The sequence below is a fragment of the Marmota monax genome, unplaced genomic scaffold, assembly GCF_021218885.2.
Source record: "Marmota monax isolate L192 unplaced genomic scaffold, Marmota_monax_Labrador192_F-V1.1 WCK01_AAM20220418_F8-fsc00278, whole genome shotgun sequence".
In the NCBI taxonomy this organism is placed as follows: Eukaryota; Metazoa; Chordata; class Mammalia; order Rodentia; family Sciuridae; genus Marmota; species Marmota monax.
Window position 1 is genome coordinate 1,386,972 of NW_026694626.1, and position 14,667 is coordinate 1,401,638.

Sequence of the window (14,667 nt, forward strand, 5' to 3'; positions counted from 1 at the left end):
GAGGCTGAACATCATGGTAGGAAGTGTGTGGTAGAAAAAAGCTACTCATGTCATGGTATCAGTAAGTACAGAGAAAGAAGGATAGACCAGAGTCCCAACAGCCCTTTTAAAGGTGCACCCTCAATGACCTACCTGTCTTCACTAGCTACCACCTCCCAATATTTCCACCACCTCCCAGTAGAGCCACCAGTTGAGAACCAACTTCAACACATGAGCTTTGGGGGCACATTTAAAATTCAAACCATAACAATCTGTGTTAATAATCTCTTAATAGATTGTCACTATGTTGGCCAGACAAGAATGCTTTAGTATGTCTTAATTAGCCAATCAAGAATCAAGGCTAGAAAGCCAGGATATTTTATTTTACATTTCACTGAGGTTATTACAGATATAAACTTTAGATTTAAGTGAGTAAGGCTCTATCATTTTTCTTTCTTTTTTCCTTAGAGAGAGAGAGAGAGAGAGAGAGAGAGAGAGAATTTTTTTTAATATTTATTTTTTAGTTTTCGGCGGACACAACATCTTTGTTTGTATGTGGTACTGAGGATCAAATCTGGGCCGCACACATCTCAGGCAACTGCGCTACCGCTTGAGCCACATCCCCAGCGCAACTATCATTTTTCTTTTAAGAAAAAAATAAAGGCTGGGGTCACAAGCTTAGCCTGAGTGAAGCCCTAGATTCAATCCCGAGCACCTCTCAAATAAATATATGAATAAGAAAAAAAAAGAAGGAAAGAACAAACCAGGAGAATATTTTTTGTGACCCTGTATGTGAAAATGGCTTTAAAAGAAGATCTCTGATATCAGAGCTTTAGATCACTATTTTGTGACTTGCTGGGCATAACTGAAAAAACATGGATCAATTAAAAGCTGACTGTCCCCAAATGAATGCTTATATAAGTCCAATTACTAATGCATGATCCAGAGATTTAAAAGAAATTAAGTCATTCATTGATTTCAGGTCATTTGACTTCTGTGCAACTCCATTTCCTTGTTCTGCCAAAAAAGTAACAAACCTAAACATTTTTTAGGAGTAGTTTTTCCCTCGTATATGATTGACTGCATCATCTTTTTTGGTTGAATTTTATGATTATGATTGTAAAATTTTTACCAGCATCCCTGATCTTTCCCCATTAGATTCCACCACATTGATCTTAACAACCCAGATTGTCTCTGGACATTGTCGAATACTCCTAGGAGGCAAAATCCTCCTTCATGGAGAAGCACTGGTCACAGGAACCAGCCACCACCCTATTATATATATAAAGGAATAGTAGTAGGATATATTATAGGATGACTTATAATTGAATTTTGGTATCAAAGTGAATTGATTTGTCATTCAGTATTTTTTAGCAGTACATTATTACATAAGACTTTCTAAGGAAACTCATTGTGGAGAAATGAAGCAATCCTGCATGGAGGGCACTCACTCTTATTTGTCATGTTACCAATCATGTGCTAATAAGGATTATAATAAGGATCGAAGTATTCACTCTGTTCCTCAACCAGAAATTGTATGCTGAGTAGCAATGGCGGAGCTACGTCTCAGAATGGAAAATGAATTGAATATTACCTTGGAAACCTCATACATCACATGGGTCACCTTCAAATCTCCCATGATACCTTTTACCTGGATAAATAAAATAACAAAATATTTGTTTTTCCTTAATATCAAAAAATGTGAGTTACTCATCACTGTTCAGTGTCTGGCACAAAATAAATAGATGGTTTACAATGGTTTGAATCTATTTGTTGATGTTATAGATAAGGAATTGGCACGTGTTTTCAACATCTTCTGTTCTTCCTTCTTCCTCTCTTATTCCTACAATTTCATCCCTGGGTGCTTACTCATGGCTTGATTTCTTCACAGGTATCCTTTCCCATCCCATGACTAGATCAAGTTATGGCCAAGATTTTGTCATTATGACTATTATAAACCTAAAAAGAGCTCAGGACTTCGAATGTAAGACACTGGGAAATACCAGTCAGAAAAACACTATCATTTCAGGACCCACCATTATTACAATTATTACTGCTACAAAATTATTAAGACATATTTGAAAAAAAATATAATTACTTTTAATTGATTTTTACATTAGAATTCTTATAAGTTTGCTTTTCATCTGAAGAAGTTTTTAATGTGTTACATAACTCTAAAACATAGACCTACTTCCTATAGAACTTAAGTATTTTTCAAAATTAACAATATTTTTTTAATTGACAGTCCTCAAAAACAGGAAAGGGCAGAATAAATCAGGAGCAACTGCACGATAAAAACAAAGGGTAAAGACTTTGGAATTGACAGAACTGGACTATCATGCTGACCCTTGTAAACTACAGAGATTTGGGCAGTTTATTTAAATATGCTGATCTTCAAAGTGGGCCAATGCCTACCTCATAGTGTTACTAAGAGAACAGAGAAAAATATGAAGTGTTGTCTAGCATGGTATTTGCATAAAGGATGTAGCTGTAAGTCAATCATACCCATAATAAGTATGATACTTGGTGGTAATAATGGAGGGGATGGTGATGGTGTTAACATGGTCGGAGCCAAAACTCTGCAAAATCAGCACATCTTCCTGGTACTTTTCTAACCCTCTTTTCTGAGTCAGGCTTAAATAGAATCTATACATCCTGTGCCAAATGATGGCATTCTATTGTGAGATAATCCCTGCTAAGCAGCTAACTATTGCTTCCAGGAACTATTAATATTTTAATAGAGGTATTCTTTTTGTCAGATAGAGGCTTAAGGGTTTGAAATGAAAATAGATTTGAAATAAAGTAGGTAATACTACTTTACTGCTCTGTTTATATTTTCCTAATCATTTGTTCTCTCCACTCCAGGATCACTGAACTAGTTATATCCATTAGTTTTTCCCAAAATTTGAACAGATTTCCCCAAACTTGAAAAATGAAAAGTAATAGCAGTTTGTTATTTCTCATAATTCTATGGGTAGACTATGTGGTTCTTCATTCCAGAGGATGTAGCTGAAAGGGTTCATGTAGCTGCCATCCACTTGGAGCTGGGCTCGGGCTGGAACATCCTGAAGGATTTCTGTCAAATGTCAGGTGCCTTAGCTGAGTAGGAAAGAATGACCAGAGATTGTATATGATATCTAGTGTCATTTCTCTCTCTTTCTCTCCCTCTTCCCCCTATCTCTCTGTCATTATTCAGTTGAGTCTTGCTGCTTTACATAGTGATTGGATCCCAAGAGGTCAAATATGGAAGCTGTATAGTGAAAGAAATTATGCCTTCTACTATTTTATAATTCAAAGAAAGAAAGGGAAAATAAATCACAGGACCTGCCCAAATTTGGGGGGGGGGGTGGCAGGGGGAGAAAACAATTTATACCTGTTGAAAAAATAAAGGCATGTATAATACAAATGTGAGAATGAATTGGTGACTGTACTTACAGTCTCTTTATCCTACTTTTTACTTTCTTCCTATATCTTTTTTTCCCCATATTTCTGCTGTCAGGATCAGTGGCTTACCAGATTATGAGAAGCAAAAGGTTGTTCTCTCTCTCTCTCTCTCTCTCTCTCTCTCTCTCTCTCTCTCTCTCAGATATATATGTCAGTAGAGTGTATTTTGATGTATTAGACATACATGGAGCATAACTTATTCTAATATGGATCCCATTCTTCTTGTTGTACATGATGTGGTATTACATTGATTATGTATTCATATATGAACACAAGAAAGTTATGTTTGATTCATTCTACTGTCTTTCCCATTCTCATTCCCCTCCCTTCCTTTTATTTCTCTTTGTCTCATCCAATGAACTTCTATTCTCCCCCACATCCTGCCCCTTATTGTGTGTTAACATCTGCATATCAGAGAGAACCTTGGCCTTTGGTTTTTCGGGAATGGCTTATTCTACTTAGCATGATGTTTTCTTTGCAGGAAAGGCAGTTTTAAAAATATACAGACTGCCAATTTATTGAAGACTAGAAATACTTATTCCTAGATGTATGACGAATACTTATTCCTAGATGTATGAGCAGGGTCATCAACTTTCCTACCTCAGTCTTCTCATCTACTAACTAAACAGAGAGGGTAAAACTTGACTTAATATGAGGTTGATTTTGATATAGTTTATGCATAATGATTAACTAAACTTATAGGTGCTCAGTAAACATTACTTCTTTTATTTCTTCCTGTCCCTCCCACCCCACTCCAATCTTTTTTGTTTCATTATCTTTTTTCTGGAAGAAATATTTTTTGAAACTTTCTAAACTACTCTTATAGCAGTCAAATACATTTTTCCCTTACCCTGCTGATACTGCTTCAGGATTTATTGACTGTACAGACAATTACTATTCTTTTATGCACTCTAATTATTCCTGAGTTTGCGGTGTAATTGTCACCCCTAATCTTGGCTTATACTTCACCCTTGGCAAGTAATCCCTTATGATCTACTAGTAGATCCATACAATATCTTTTCTCTTCTGGAAGCATTGCCTAATACTTCTGATGCTTAATATTTACAAACTTGTCCTTTTATCCTTTATGTTCCTAAATGCTTCTATCAGTTTTAGGCTCTTTGATGATTTTAGGGGTCTTTAACCCATGTATACTCCCAACTACTCCAAATTTCACAGACTGTAGGTAGAACTAAGCCATTGCCAATTTTTCAGTACCAGAATATTGAACTGAATTCATTCCCCCACAAAAAAACATTAAAAGTTTGCTTTTAGGGCCACATTCTCCATGAAACATTCCAGAGACAGCATTACTCAATGCTTGATAAATTCTGTGGAAAAAAAAATAGAAATAGAATGTAATAGAAATGATTAGGGACAATTGAGTGATTGCAGTTTCTGAAAAGACAAAATTGAAGAAAACACATTATCTTTCTTGATTCATGCATTATTTTGTGTGATTAGAATTACCATAAAAGAAACTCCTAACCAATATGTGACTAAGCATTAAAATAAAATAGTGAATATGAGAATTTTGTTTCTATTATATTATAAGGATTACTATAGCTAGAATATGCAGGGGTCATTTTTTAAATTTAATGTGTATAGCCAGATAATTTCTTATTTATGCCCTTGATTATAACTGTCATAACTGTGTCCAAGGAGACTAAATAACTAGAGGACGGTTCTTACCAATCCATTAGTTTTTTTTTCCTACATTTTTTATTGGTGCATTATAGTCATACATAATGATGGGATTTGTTCTTACATATTCATACATGCACACAATATAACAATATAATTCAGCCAATATCACTCGAATTAGTGTTTTTATAGCTAAAACACCCATTGTTTAGTCTTTCTGCTTCTAAAATCTTCCCTCAATACATATTTCAGTCTAAATCCACAAGCCAGTCCTTTTAAGAGTTAAGATTAAATTCTTTACTATATCATGTAAAAATGACTAATAAATTTAGCCAAAAGTTCACTATCAGCTTCATCTCCCATACCCCCAATTACATACCCTTCATTACACATTAAGTATAATGTTTCTCCGAAAGCCATAAAATATACTGACATGTTTTTCTTCAAGGTTTTTCAGTTTAAACTGCTTTCTCCCATGGATTTGGCTTAACGTGTCTTTTTTAGGCTCAGATCAGAGGCCAATTTCTCCACTGGTTTTGTTGTTGCCATTCTCTCTTGTAAACCCCTTCCTTCTCTTCCACAAGAATTTCCGTTTAGTGCCCACTGGCACCACTCTATCCTCAATCACATCCTTCTTTCCAACCAGACATGACCTTCAGAAAGTCAAAACTTGCATGTGTCCGCCTGGTGCCTCATGGCATCTTCCTTGTACCTGATTGGGTCATGGTAAGACTTAATGAATTTCCAACACCTTTTGTGAGTCCTTTGTTTGGACATTTAAGTTGAATTGAAGTTAATTTAATTTGGAGAACATCACAATTATCCTAAGATTAGTGTCATTCTGGGTATATTAGAAGCACAAGATTTAGAATAATATCTAGAGGTTAAAACAGGACATAGGAAAGTCTTCCCCAAATAGGTTTTGTTTTAGTGTCGTCTAGTACAAACATAGAAGAGTCAGCTGTGGACTGGATTGCTGGTGGAAGTTTTACCAGAGAAAAGCTGTCATTTTTTCATGACTCGTTCAGCTGAAGAGGAGTACCTGGACGTAAAGGATTATGATGTGTTTATTATGAAGTGCCTAAGGATTTTTGAACCACATTTTAGTGCCTCAATTACATCAGATGTTTTGCTATTATTTCTGAAAATATCATATTCTCTACTGAAGATATAAAGTTCAAAGTAGCAGCACTAGCCAACCCCCCTGGAGGACAGAAATCTCCAAACTGATGATACCAAATAATAATGAAGTCACTAAAGGGAAACACTATTTTTTACATGGTGAGATGACTTTTTAAAAATGTCAAAATTAATACTTGCATGTTTTCTAGTAATGTAGGGAAATTTTGTTTGAAGTTTTTCTTATAGTCCAGATTTCTGGTTATCTGATATTGGCAACAATAGTAGCAAGATGTTGACTTTTGGAAGAGTTTGGATTCTGAGATGGGACTTCTATCATGACACTGTCAAGTCTAATTCAAATATAATGAAATGCTTAGGCTCTGAACCCTTCTACTTGTGAAGGTCCATGTTCACATTGACCATATCAGACTATTTGCTAAGAGAATATGTGTTTTGATTATTATACTTTAAATGTTTGGATCATCCATTATTAATTATAATAATAATGATTTTTTTTTACATTCATTTCACTTGTGTAAATTATTTAAATTTCTTACACAAGATTTCAGACCTCTTTCCTTATACTGGGCTCTTTGATGTCCAGCAATGAACAATACTTTGTTTCAAAATTTTGATTAATTTAAATACAAGATTTAGAAACAGAGGGCAGAGGCTAAAGATGACCCAGCTATCCCACTCCTTGGTTTATACACATAGGACTTATAATCAGCATACTACAGTGACACAGCCACATCAATGTTTATAGCAGCTCAATTCACAATAACTAAACTGTAGAACCAACCTAGATGCCCTTCATTGGATGAATGGATAAAGAAACTGTGTTATATATACACAAAGGAAATATTACTTGACCTAAAAGAAGAATGAATTTATGGCATTTGCAGGTAGATGGAGTTAGAGAATATCATGCTAAATGAAGTAGACAATCCCCAAAAAAACAAAGGTCAATTGTTTTCTCTGTAAGTGGATACTGATCCACAATGGGGGAGGCCGGTGGGGAAGGGAAGAATGGAGGAACTTTGGATTGTGCAGAGAGTAGTGAGGGAAGGGGAGGAGACATAGGGGTGGGAAAGATGGTGGAATGAGATGGACATTATTACCATATGTACATGTATGATTGCACGAAAGGTGTGACTCTGCAGCATTACAGCCAGAGAAATGAAAAGTTGTGCTAAAAAAAAACAGTAGAAAATACTAAAACTACTAGTCAATGGGCAAAATATCTCCACAAAAATATTAATAGGACTAGAGTTGTAATTGTCTGAATTTCTTATTGAAATCCAAGGTTGGAGGCTTTTGACATCATTAGCTGTCTTTGATGCATCTAAGGCTTAGTGATACTGGAGAATAATCTTTGGAAAATATTCCAGTTGGAGAAGAAGTTATAGGTGGCTAAAGGGACTTCAGCCCTTGTTATGTAAAACGATATGACCATGATGGTGGGCATGATATTTGAGGTGGTTCTCCTCATTGATATGTACTCACATTTTACCAAGTGTTTTCTGTTTACCTGGCAACACTCATCTTAACTAAAAGAATTGGACTAAATAGTGGAAATGCTTGGTCCTGTGGGTATGGGTTAATGTAGTATAGGAAAACATTGTGACATCCCTGCCTTTTATCAGTTGTCTGTTTATATGTGTACACACAGCTCCCTTAGATTATTGGTCATGATTAAAAGATAGTTACCTCAACCTTGGTCTAATTATTTAAATTTTTCATTGAAAGACACTTTCATGAATTCATATAATTCAGAGAATCACTCATCAAAAGATCTTCATTTCTATGATAATTTTAGACAGTCTATTTCCATCAGTATTATTAAGAAGCATAGATTCTTAAAAAATAGAAAACCTTAATGTTCCATTTGTGTCTTCTCTTTTAGCTTTTGGTTGTTTCTCTTTTCTGATTTTAAACTTTATGCATTTTAAAAATTTGTGGATGTGGGAAGAAATCATTTTAAAACTCCAAATGGCTAGTGGTTTGTACCTATTTGATTTACAGCCATAAACTCTGTGTCTTTTAGTGTTTATAAATTTTTTATCATATAAATTTTAAACTAAACAAAGAAGTAGATAAGAAATACAATTATATCAATGTTTTCATTAGGTAGCTAGTACAATAAATAACACTTTAAAATGGATAAATATAAATTTACTCTAATCGAGTCCTTTGTAATTAAATATGTATTTTAAAGTAATGCAAAAAAATTCACTGCTTTGTATGGCTATTTAAATGAGACTTGATCTTCATACCTAGAATCTATTATAATTGCTAATACTTTAAGAATATCTAACTTCTTAATATTAGTTTATCTCTTCCTTTTTTCATGCTGATTTTCTGTTTCGATATGTCACATTCATTTCATCTTAGGAACTCCTGTTTTACTCTCGATGGAAAGTGATCTGTTCTTATAATAATCCTCTAGCATATTTCTAACTTTTTTTAACTTGATAAGAGGCCTTCAATTCAAAAGAAAGCGAAAATCTTGCCACTAAATTCTGAAGCATTCTTCTTTTCTCTTTTTATCTAATTCTTGTATAAAGACTCCTTCCAAACTTCATCTGATCAATTACATAAATTCTTCTCACAGGACCATTGAAGTTACTAAACCAACCACCTGACTAAGGTGCTTATAAGACCAGGTAGTAACTCGTGTATCTCTAGCCTCTGCACTGAGTTATCAGTGGCAAGATTTCCAAACTATATGATAATCTATCCTCCCACCAAGTCTCCTGTAAGACTGCACTGCCCACTGCATCACCCAATATACCTCTCTACTAAGTGTACTTTTTCTTTTCAGTTTGATATAAGTAGAACCAGTACTACTCTTTCATTTTGACTTAAGATTACCCACTTGGTAATTTGCATTTTCTTTTCATGATAGAATTATTTCATTGAGTAAAATTTTGTTCAGAAGTTCGTTTTGTAAAATAGAAACAGAATGACACTACTTTTGAGAGGGGGCTTTCTGACTTAAAGCATTAGCTGGTGGCTTTTTCCCATATTCCATACATCTGTGTTCATCCTTTTGACATCTCCTCTAACCCTGGGAATCCAAGGTTCCCAGCTTTAGCCACAGCTTCTCAATGACTGGATGTTTGATGGAATTGCAAAATTATTATATTTTTCATGTGTTAGATATCATGATTGGGTTTTAAAAACATTTTATCATAGGTGTGCCATAGCTATGTATGTAGATAGATAAATAAACACATAGATAAATATGATACCTTGTATTTACTTCAAGAGTATCTGAAGGAGTGAAGTAGGTAAAAATAAAAAGTATATACTATACTTGTATTCATACTTGTTGAAGCTGGGTGATGAGTGTATCAGTCAAGGGTCTTTTGACAATAATAGGAGACCGATATATATGGACATACACATATCAATATAACTCACCATTATGGTGGGCCATTCTCTCATCTTTTATATACATTTATACTTTCCTATAGTAAAAAAAATTTACACAAATAGGTTATGATTTTCGAAAGCAGTTTCACAATGGTCTTGAAGTTTCAGACTTTCAGGTAATATTTCTGTTGTTCCAAAATAATAAATTTGGTAGGGGCCAGAAGGATAATGTAAATCCAAATCCAGTGTTTGCTGCATATTTTAGAATACGTGGGAATGGGAAATATCTACCTCTAAAGAAGTCTCTGATGTCAAATTATTTTACACTGTTAACTATACATTTATACTCCCCCTTTTTTTAAAGCTTTCTTTCCAAAGACAAGTCTATAGCTGTGAAAGCAAAAAGGTATTTTTGTTTAATCTAGATTTGCTTGAAGTAGATGAGTAAATATGGATATGCATTTATAAATTCAAACTGAAATACAATAATTGATAAAAGGACCAATATAAGACCAATCAAGAAAATTAAAGTACCAGTTATCAGCCAGACTCTGCTTTAAATATTAGTTATACAGTTATAAGCTGTATGTATCTCAAAATGTATGAACTATAAGTACAAGAACATGCACACTGTCTTGTGGGTGTGTAAATGTGCATTTTCAATGATAAATGTTATGTCATAAGATAGCCAAGTGTCTTCTTCTCACAAAATCAATGCATTGTAACAATTTTAAAATAGGTGAAAGTAACATCTTCATCACTTTGAGGAATGACCCTTTTTCAGCTTCACACATACTCCTGGGATGGGCCAGCACCCCTGATTTTCAAGTTATTAAAAAGGCCTCAATATGTTTCACTTAAAATCAATAAAAACACACTAACACCTGGATACAACCTAAAAATAATTTACTCTTTATTGTGAAATGACTATAGATTCTCAGGAAGCTACACGGTCAGTACAGAGAGGCCGACGAACCCTTTACCCAGTTCTTCCTGTGGTTATAACTTACATAATATGGTGCAATATCAAAACCAACCAACTGGCTTTGTTATACTGTATGTGTGTAGTGTTATACCATTTAATCACACGTGTAAATTGTGTAGCCACCAACACAATCAAGACACTCAGCTATCCCATCATTACAATGATCTCCCTCTGCTTCCGCCATAGCCATATTCTCCACCCTCCCTGATACCTGCCTGCCACTGATCTGCCACTGACATCTCCAATGTCTAGAGAATGTCACATAAATGGAACAACACAGTATGTAACCTTTGGAAATCAGCTTTTTTTCAGTGAATATAATACCAGGGAGACTCATCCAAATTGCTGCCTATCTCAGTCATTTGTCCTTTTTATTCCTAGGTTGTATTTCACTGTGTGGATAGACCAGTGTAACCACTTACATGTTGAGGGACATTTAGGTTAGTTCCACTTCTAAGAAAGCTACTATGGACAATTGTACATGGGATTTGTTTTGAGGACATATTTTATTTCTCTGGAATAGTTGTCCAAGATTGCACTTGGTGGTTTATATGGGAAGAATGTTTATGATTTTTTGTTTTTCAAGAAATTGTGAAACTGTGTTCTAGAGTGACTGTATTATTTTACATTTCTACCAGCAGTGTGTGAAGATCCAGTTTCTCTATATCCTCAGCAGAATTTGATATTGCTACTATTTTTATTTAAGCTGTTGTGCATATAGATATTTCATTTTCTGTCTCAATTTTCATGGCCATGATGACTAGGGTTTTTTTTAACATCTTTTGATATGATTATTTGTCATTCTTATATGCTCTTTAATAAAATGGCTATTCATGCTATTCATGGCATTTGCTTATTTTCTAACTAGATGTTGTTTCTTGTTTTAACATTTGATTTTCAAGTTTTCAAGGAAACATTTTTTTCTTCTATTTAGAGTTAAGACCAGGACAAATGTTTCTTTGACATTTGTCCTTGAGGGGTCCTTGTTTTAAGATGATGAAATTGCTGTTGTTTTATTTGGAAAATCTCAGTTGTTAATTATATTTCTCTACTGAGAAGGGAATTGGCTTACTGTCATAAATATCTACTCTGCTCCATTTTCAAGTGTTGTAATTCCACTTGGCATTTTGAAACCAAATGATATTGCATAAGCAGCCTGCTGGCTGTACCCAAATCCTATATACATTGTCTTAAAACTCTATTTTCAAATTTAAATACATTTAAAATTAGACCCTGCCATAAGAAAAAAAATACATTTTCAAATGCAATTCATAATAGTTCTACATGAACTAAAAAATTTAGCACATAAACACATGATTAGAACTTTTAACAGCACACTAAAATAAGTCTTTTTCAATAAGAATTTTTAAGAATACTGTCCTATTTGATACTATTTTTTGTTTTTAATAAACTTTTAGTGATTTGTGTTCATAGTAATATATATTTTATTCAAAAATTTTTCAAAATATTCAGCAAAGTTGAACAATTTTTAAGAAAACTGTAATGTGGGGCTGGGGATGTGGCTCAAGCGGTAGCACGCTCGCCCGGCATGCGCGGGGCGCTAGGTTCGATCCTCAGCACCACATAAAAATAAAGATGTTGTGTCTACTGAAAACTAAAAAATAAATATTAAGAAATTCTCTCTCTCTCTTTAAAAAACTGTAATGTCATATTATACTTTTGCAGTGAGTAAAACATCTTCTTTGTTGATCATTGAAATATCCCTGTGGGAAATGCAGGGTGGGGGACATTAAATTTTTTAAAGACTTGGAGTCTAACCTCAGATACGCAGTACCTGTTATACCCATTTGTCTATGTCTATCTCCAGTGTCTAGATAATGTCACATAAATGGAACAACACAGTAGGTGATACTCATCACAGCGCAACAGGCCTGAACATTGACTGATATCATTTAGGGATGTGATGCTGCTTGTGGAAATAATAGGGATTTTAGCCCAACATGGCTCCAGGTCTGTCTCAGCTGCTTACAAGCTGCATGACCACATGGCATGCTATTGGCCCTTCAGTTTTCTCATCTATGAATGGAGGGTAGTAATGCTTATATCATGAATATTATGAGGATTGTTTGAAATGATAAATATGAAAGATCTAGAACAAAGCCTGGCACGCAGTAGCCATCAATAAGTTATATACCTTCTCAACATAGCCACCAAACCAAATATTTTTTGTGAATGAGCAAAATAAGAGAGAATTCATAAGACTAGAGAGATCTGATGGTAAAATTTAGACAAACAATAGTAATTAATTTTAAAAATAATTTCAATCATTGTAATATAGATAAAATTTATTTGGGACAAATTTACGTTAACCAATCGGTCAAATAAACACAATTGTTTCTTAATGTAATATAATGATGTTATTTATTTATTTTGGAGAATAACACTTTGAAAAAAATATATAACTGGCTCTTGACCTGATTTTACTAAAATAGAATTTGATTAAAGATTTAAATTTCAAAATTTCAAAAATAAAGGTATAAACGTATCAGAAATATGGATAGATTTTTAAAATAATTTTTAATGAAAATTTTTGCTACACATGACATAATGTCTAGATACCACAAATAGATCAATATGTCCAACATCAAAAAATTTAAAAATGTTTAGGAAGCATAGATAAAATACAAAGTGAAATAAAAAGTTGAGAATATTTTTGGCAGAATATACAACAAAAAATGACTTTTTATACTAAGAACTGTTATAAATAAGGTGAAAAGTATTAATTCAATTTTTCAAATAGCAAAAGTAATAGGAATTAACTTCATAAAAATAAATGCAAAGGAACAATGTCCATTTAAAGATGTGCTCTTACCCATTCATGTTTTTTCAAATATAACTTCAAACAATAATTTGATATTTTTCAACATCAAAATATTAAACAACACCTGTAATGTTTTGCAATCTGGACATGTGTGCAGTGAAGCAAGTATATTTATTCCCTTGCTTCAATTGTAAATTGCTGGAATAAAATTTAGGATATCAACACAAAAATTTGAAGTGTACATACCCATTGCTGGCAATTTATTTACTGAATATCTAGACAGTCCACAAACTTGAAGCTCCATGCATTTAATAATTTTCATTGTAGGATTTTCTACAGAGAATTTTTTGTAAATCCAGGATAAACCTACATGTCATGATAAGGAATAAAATTAATAAGTATAGTCTTTTCCTTAGCATGGTATTCTATTAGCCATTAAAATAAAGGGGGAGAGAGTAGTACAGATTTCAAATGATTTACAAGTTATTTTGGTGTGAAGAAGGTAATGTGCAAACAGTTTTTATAGTAAACTTCCATTTATACCATGAAAAATAATTATATATATGCATATAATAGGTGGATTAGAAATTTTCTGGAAAGAAACTTTTTTAAATATTGCATAGAAGTAGGGATTTGCACATGGAATAGCAGAAAGAAGACAATAATACTACTTAAGACTTTTCTGCATCATTTGAAAGTTCCTATATTCTCATATAAATTTTACTATAATTTTTAAAAATTAATGCAGTTAATGTAATGATAAAATATATAAATTATAATGGGCTAAATTCAATTAAATATTATAAGGATCAAGCAGACTATTTTAGGTGCTCTAAAACATTTATGTATTATTTGCTTTTAAAAGTGAACTTACAAAATGACTTTGATTGGATGAACTGATATATTCATTGATATCTAATGCATTTTGTTTTCCCCCAGATAAAGCCAAGGGAAGATCAAGAGCAGGAACCCACTTTGACTCAGCCCGGAGACGGAGCCGAGCTGTCCTTTATCACATCTCTGGGCACCTGCAAAGAAGAGAAAAGAACAAATTGAAAATAAATAATGTAGGTGGTATGTGTATACACTATGAATGTTAGAATTTCCCCTGGTGGCAATATTTGATTCACTAAAGAAAGGCTCCAATTGCTCAATTACTGACTTTTTCCCCACTTTGGCTTATGCTTGCCTGCAAAGACCAAACTGGGAAAGGTCAGCAGTCATGAGGCATTTCTATAATAAAAGTGCTTAATCAGAGCGTTATCGCAGTACAGAGATTAGAATAATATTGCAGCCGAGATCGGGCGCATTCAGGGTGAAGGTGGGAGTTCAT

General features: G+C 33.7%; 1 protein-coding gene across 1 annotated transcript in view; it reads left to right on the forward strand.

Annotated features, from left to right (window-relative positions):
- Kcnh8 (potassium voltage-gated channel subfamily H member 8) overlaps positions 1-14,667 on the forward strand; it is a 368,692-nt gene that overhangs the window by 183,088 nt on the left and 170,937 nt on the right. The window contains exon 4 of the mRNA XM_046422707.2: positions 14,274-14,401. Coding sequence (XP_046278663.1) covers positions 14,274-14,401 — 128 coding nt within the window. The remainder of the gene's footprint in view (positions 1-14,273; positions 14,402-14,667) is intronic.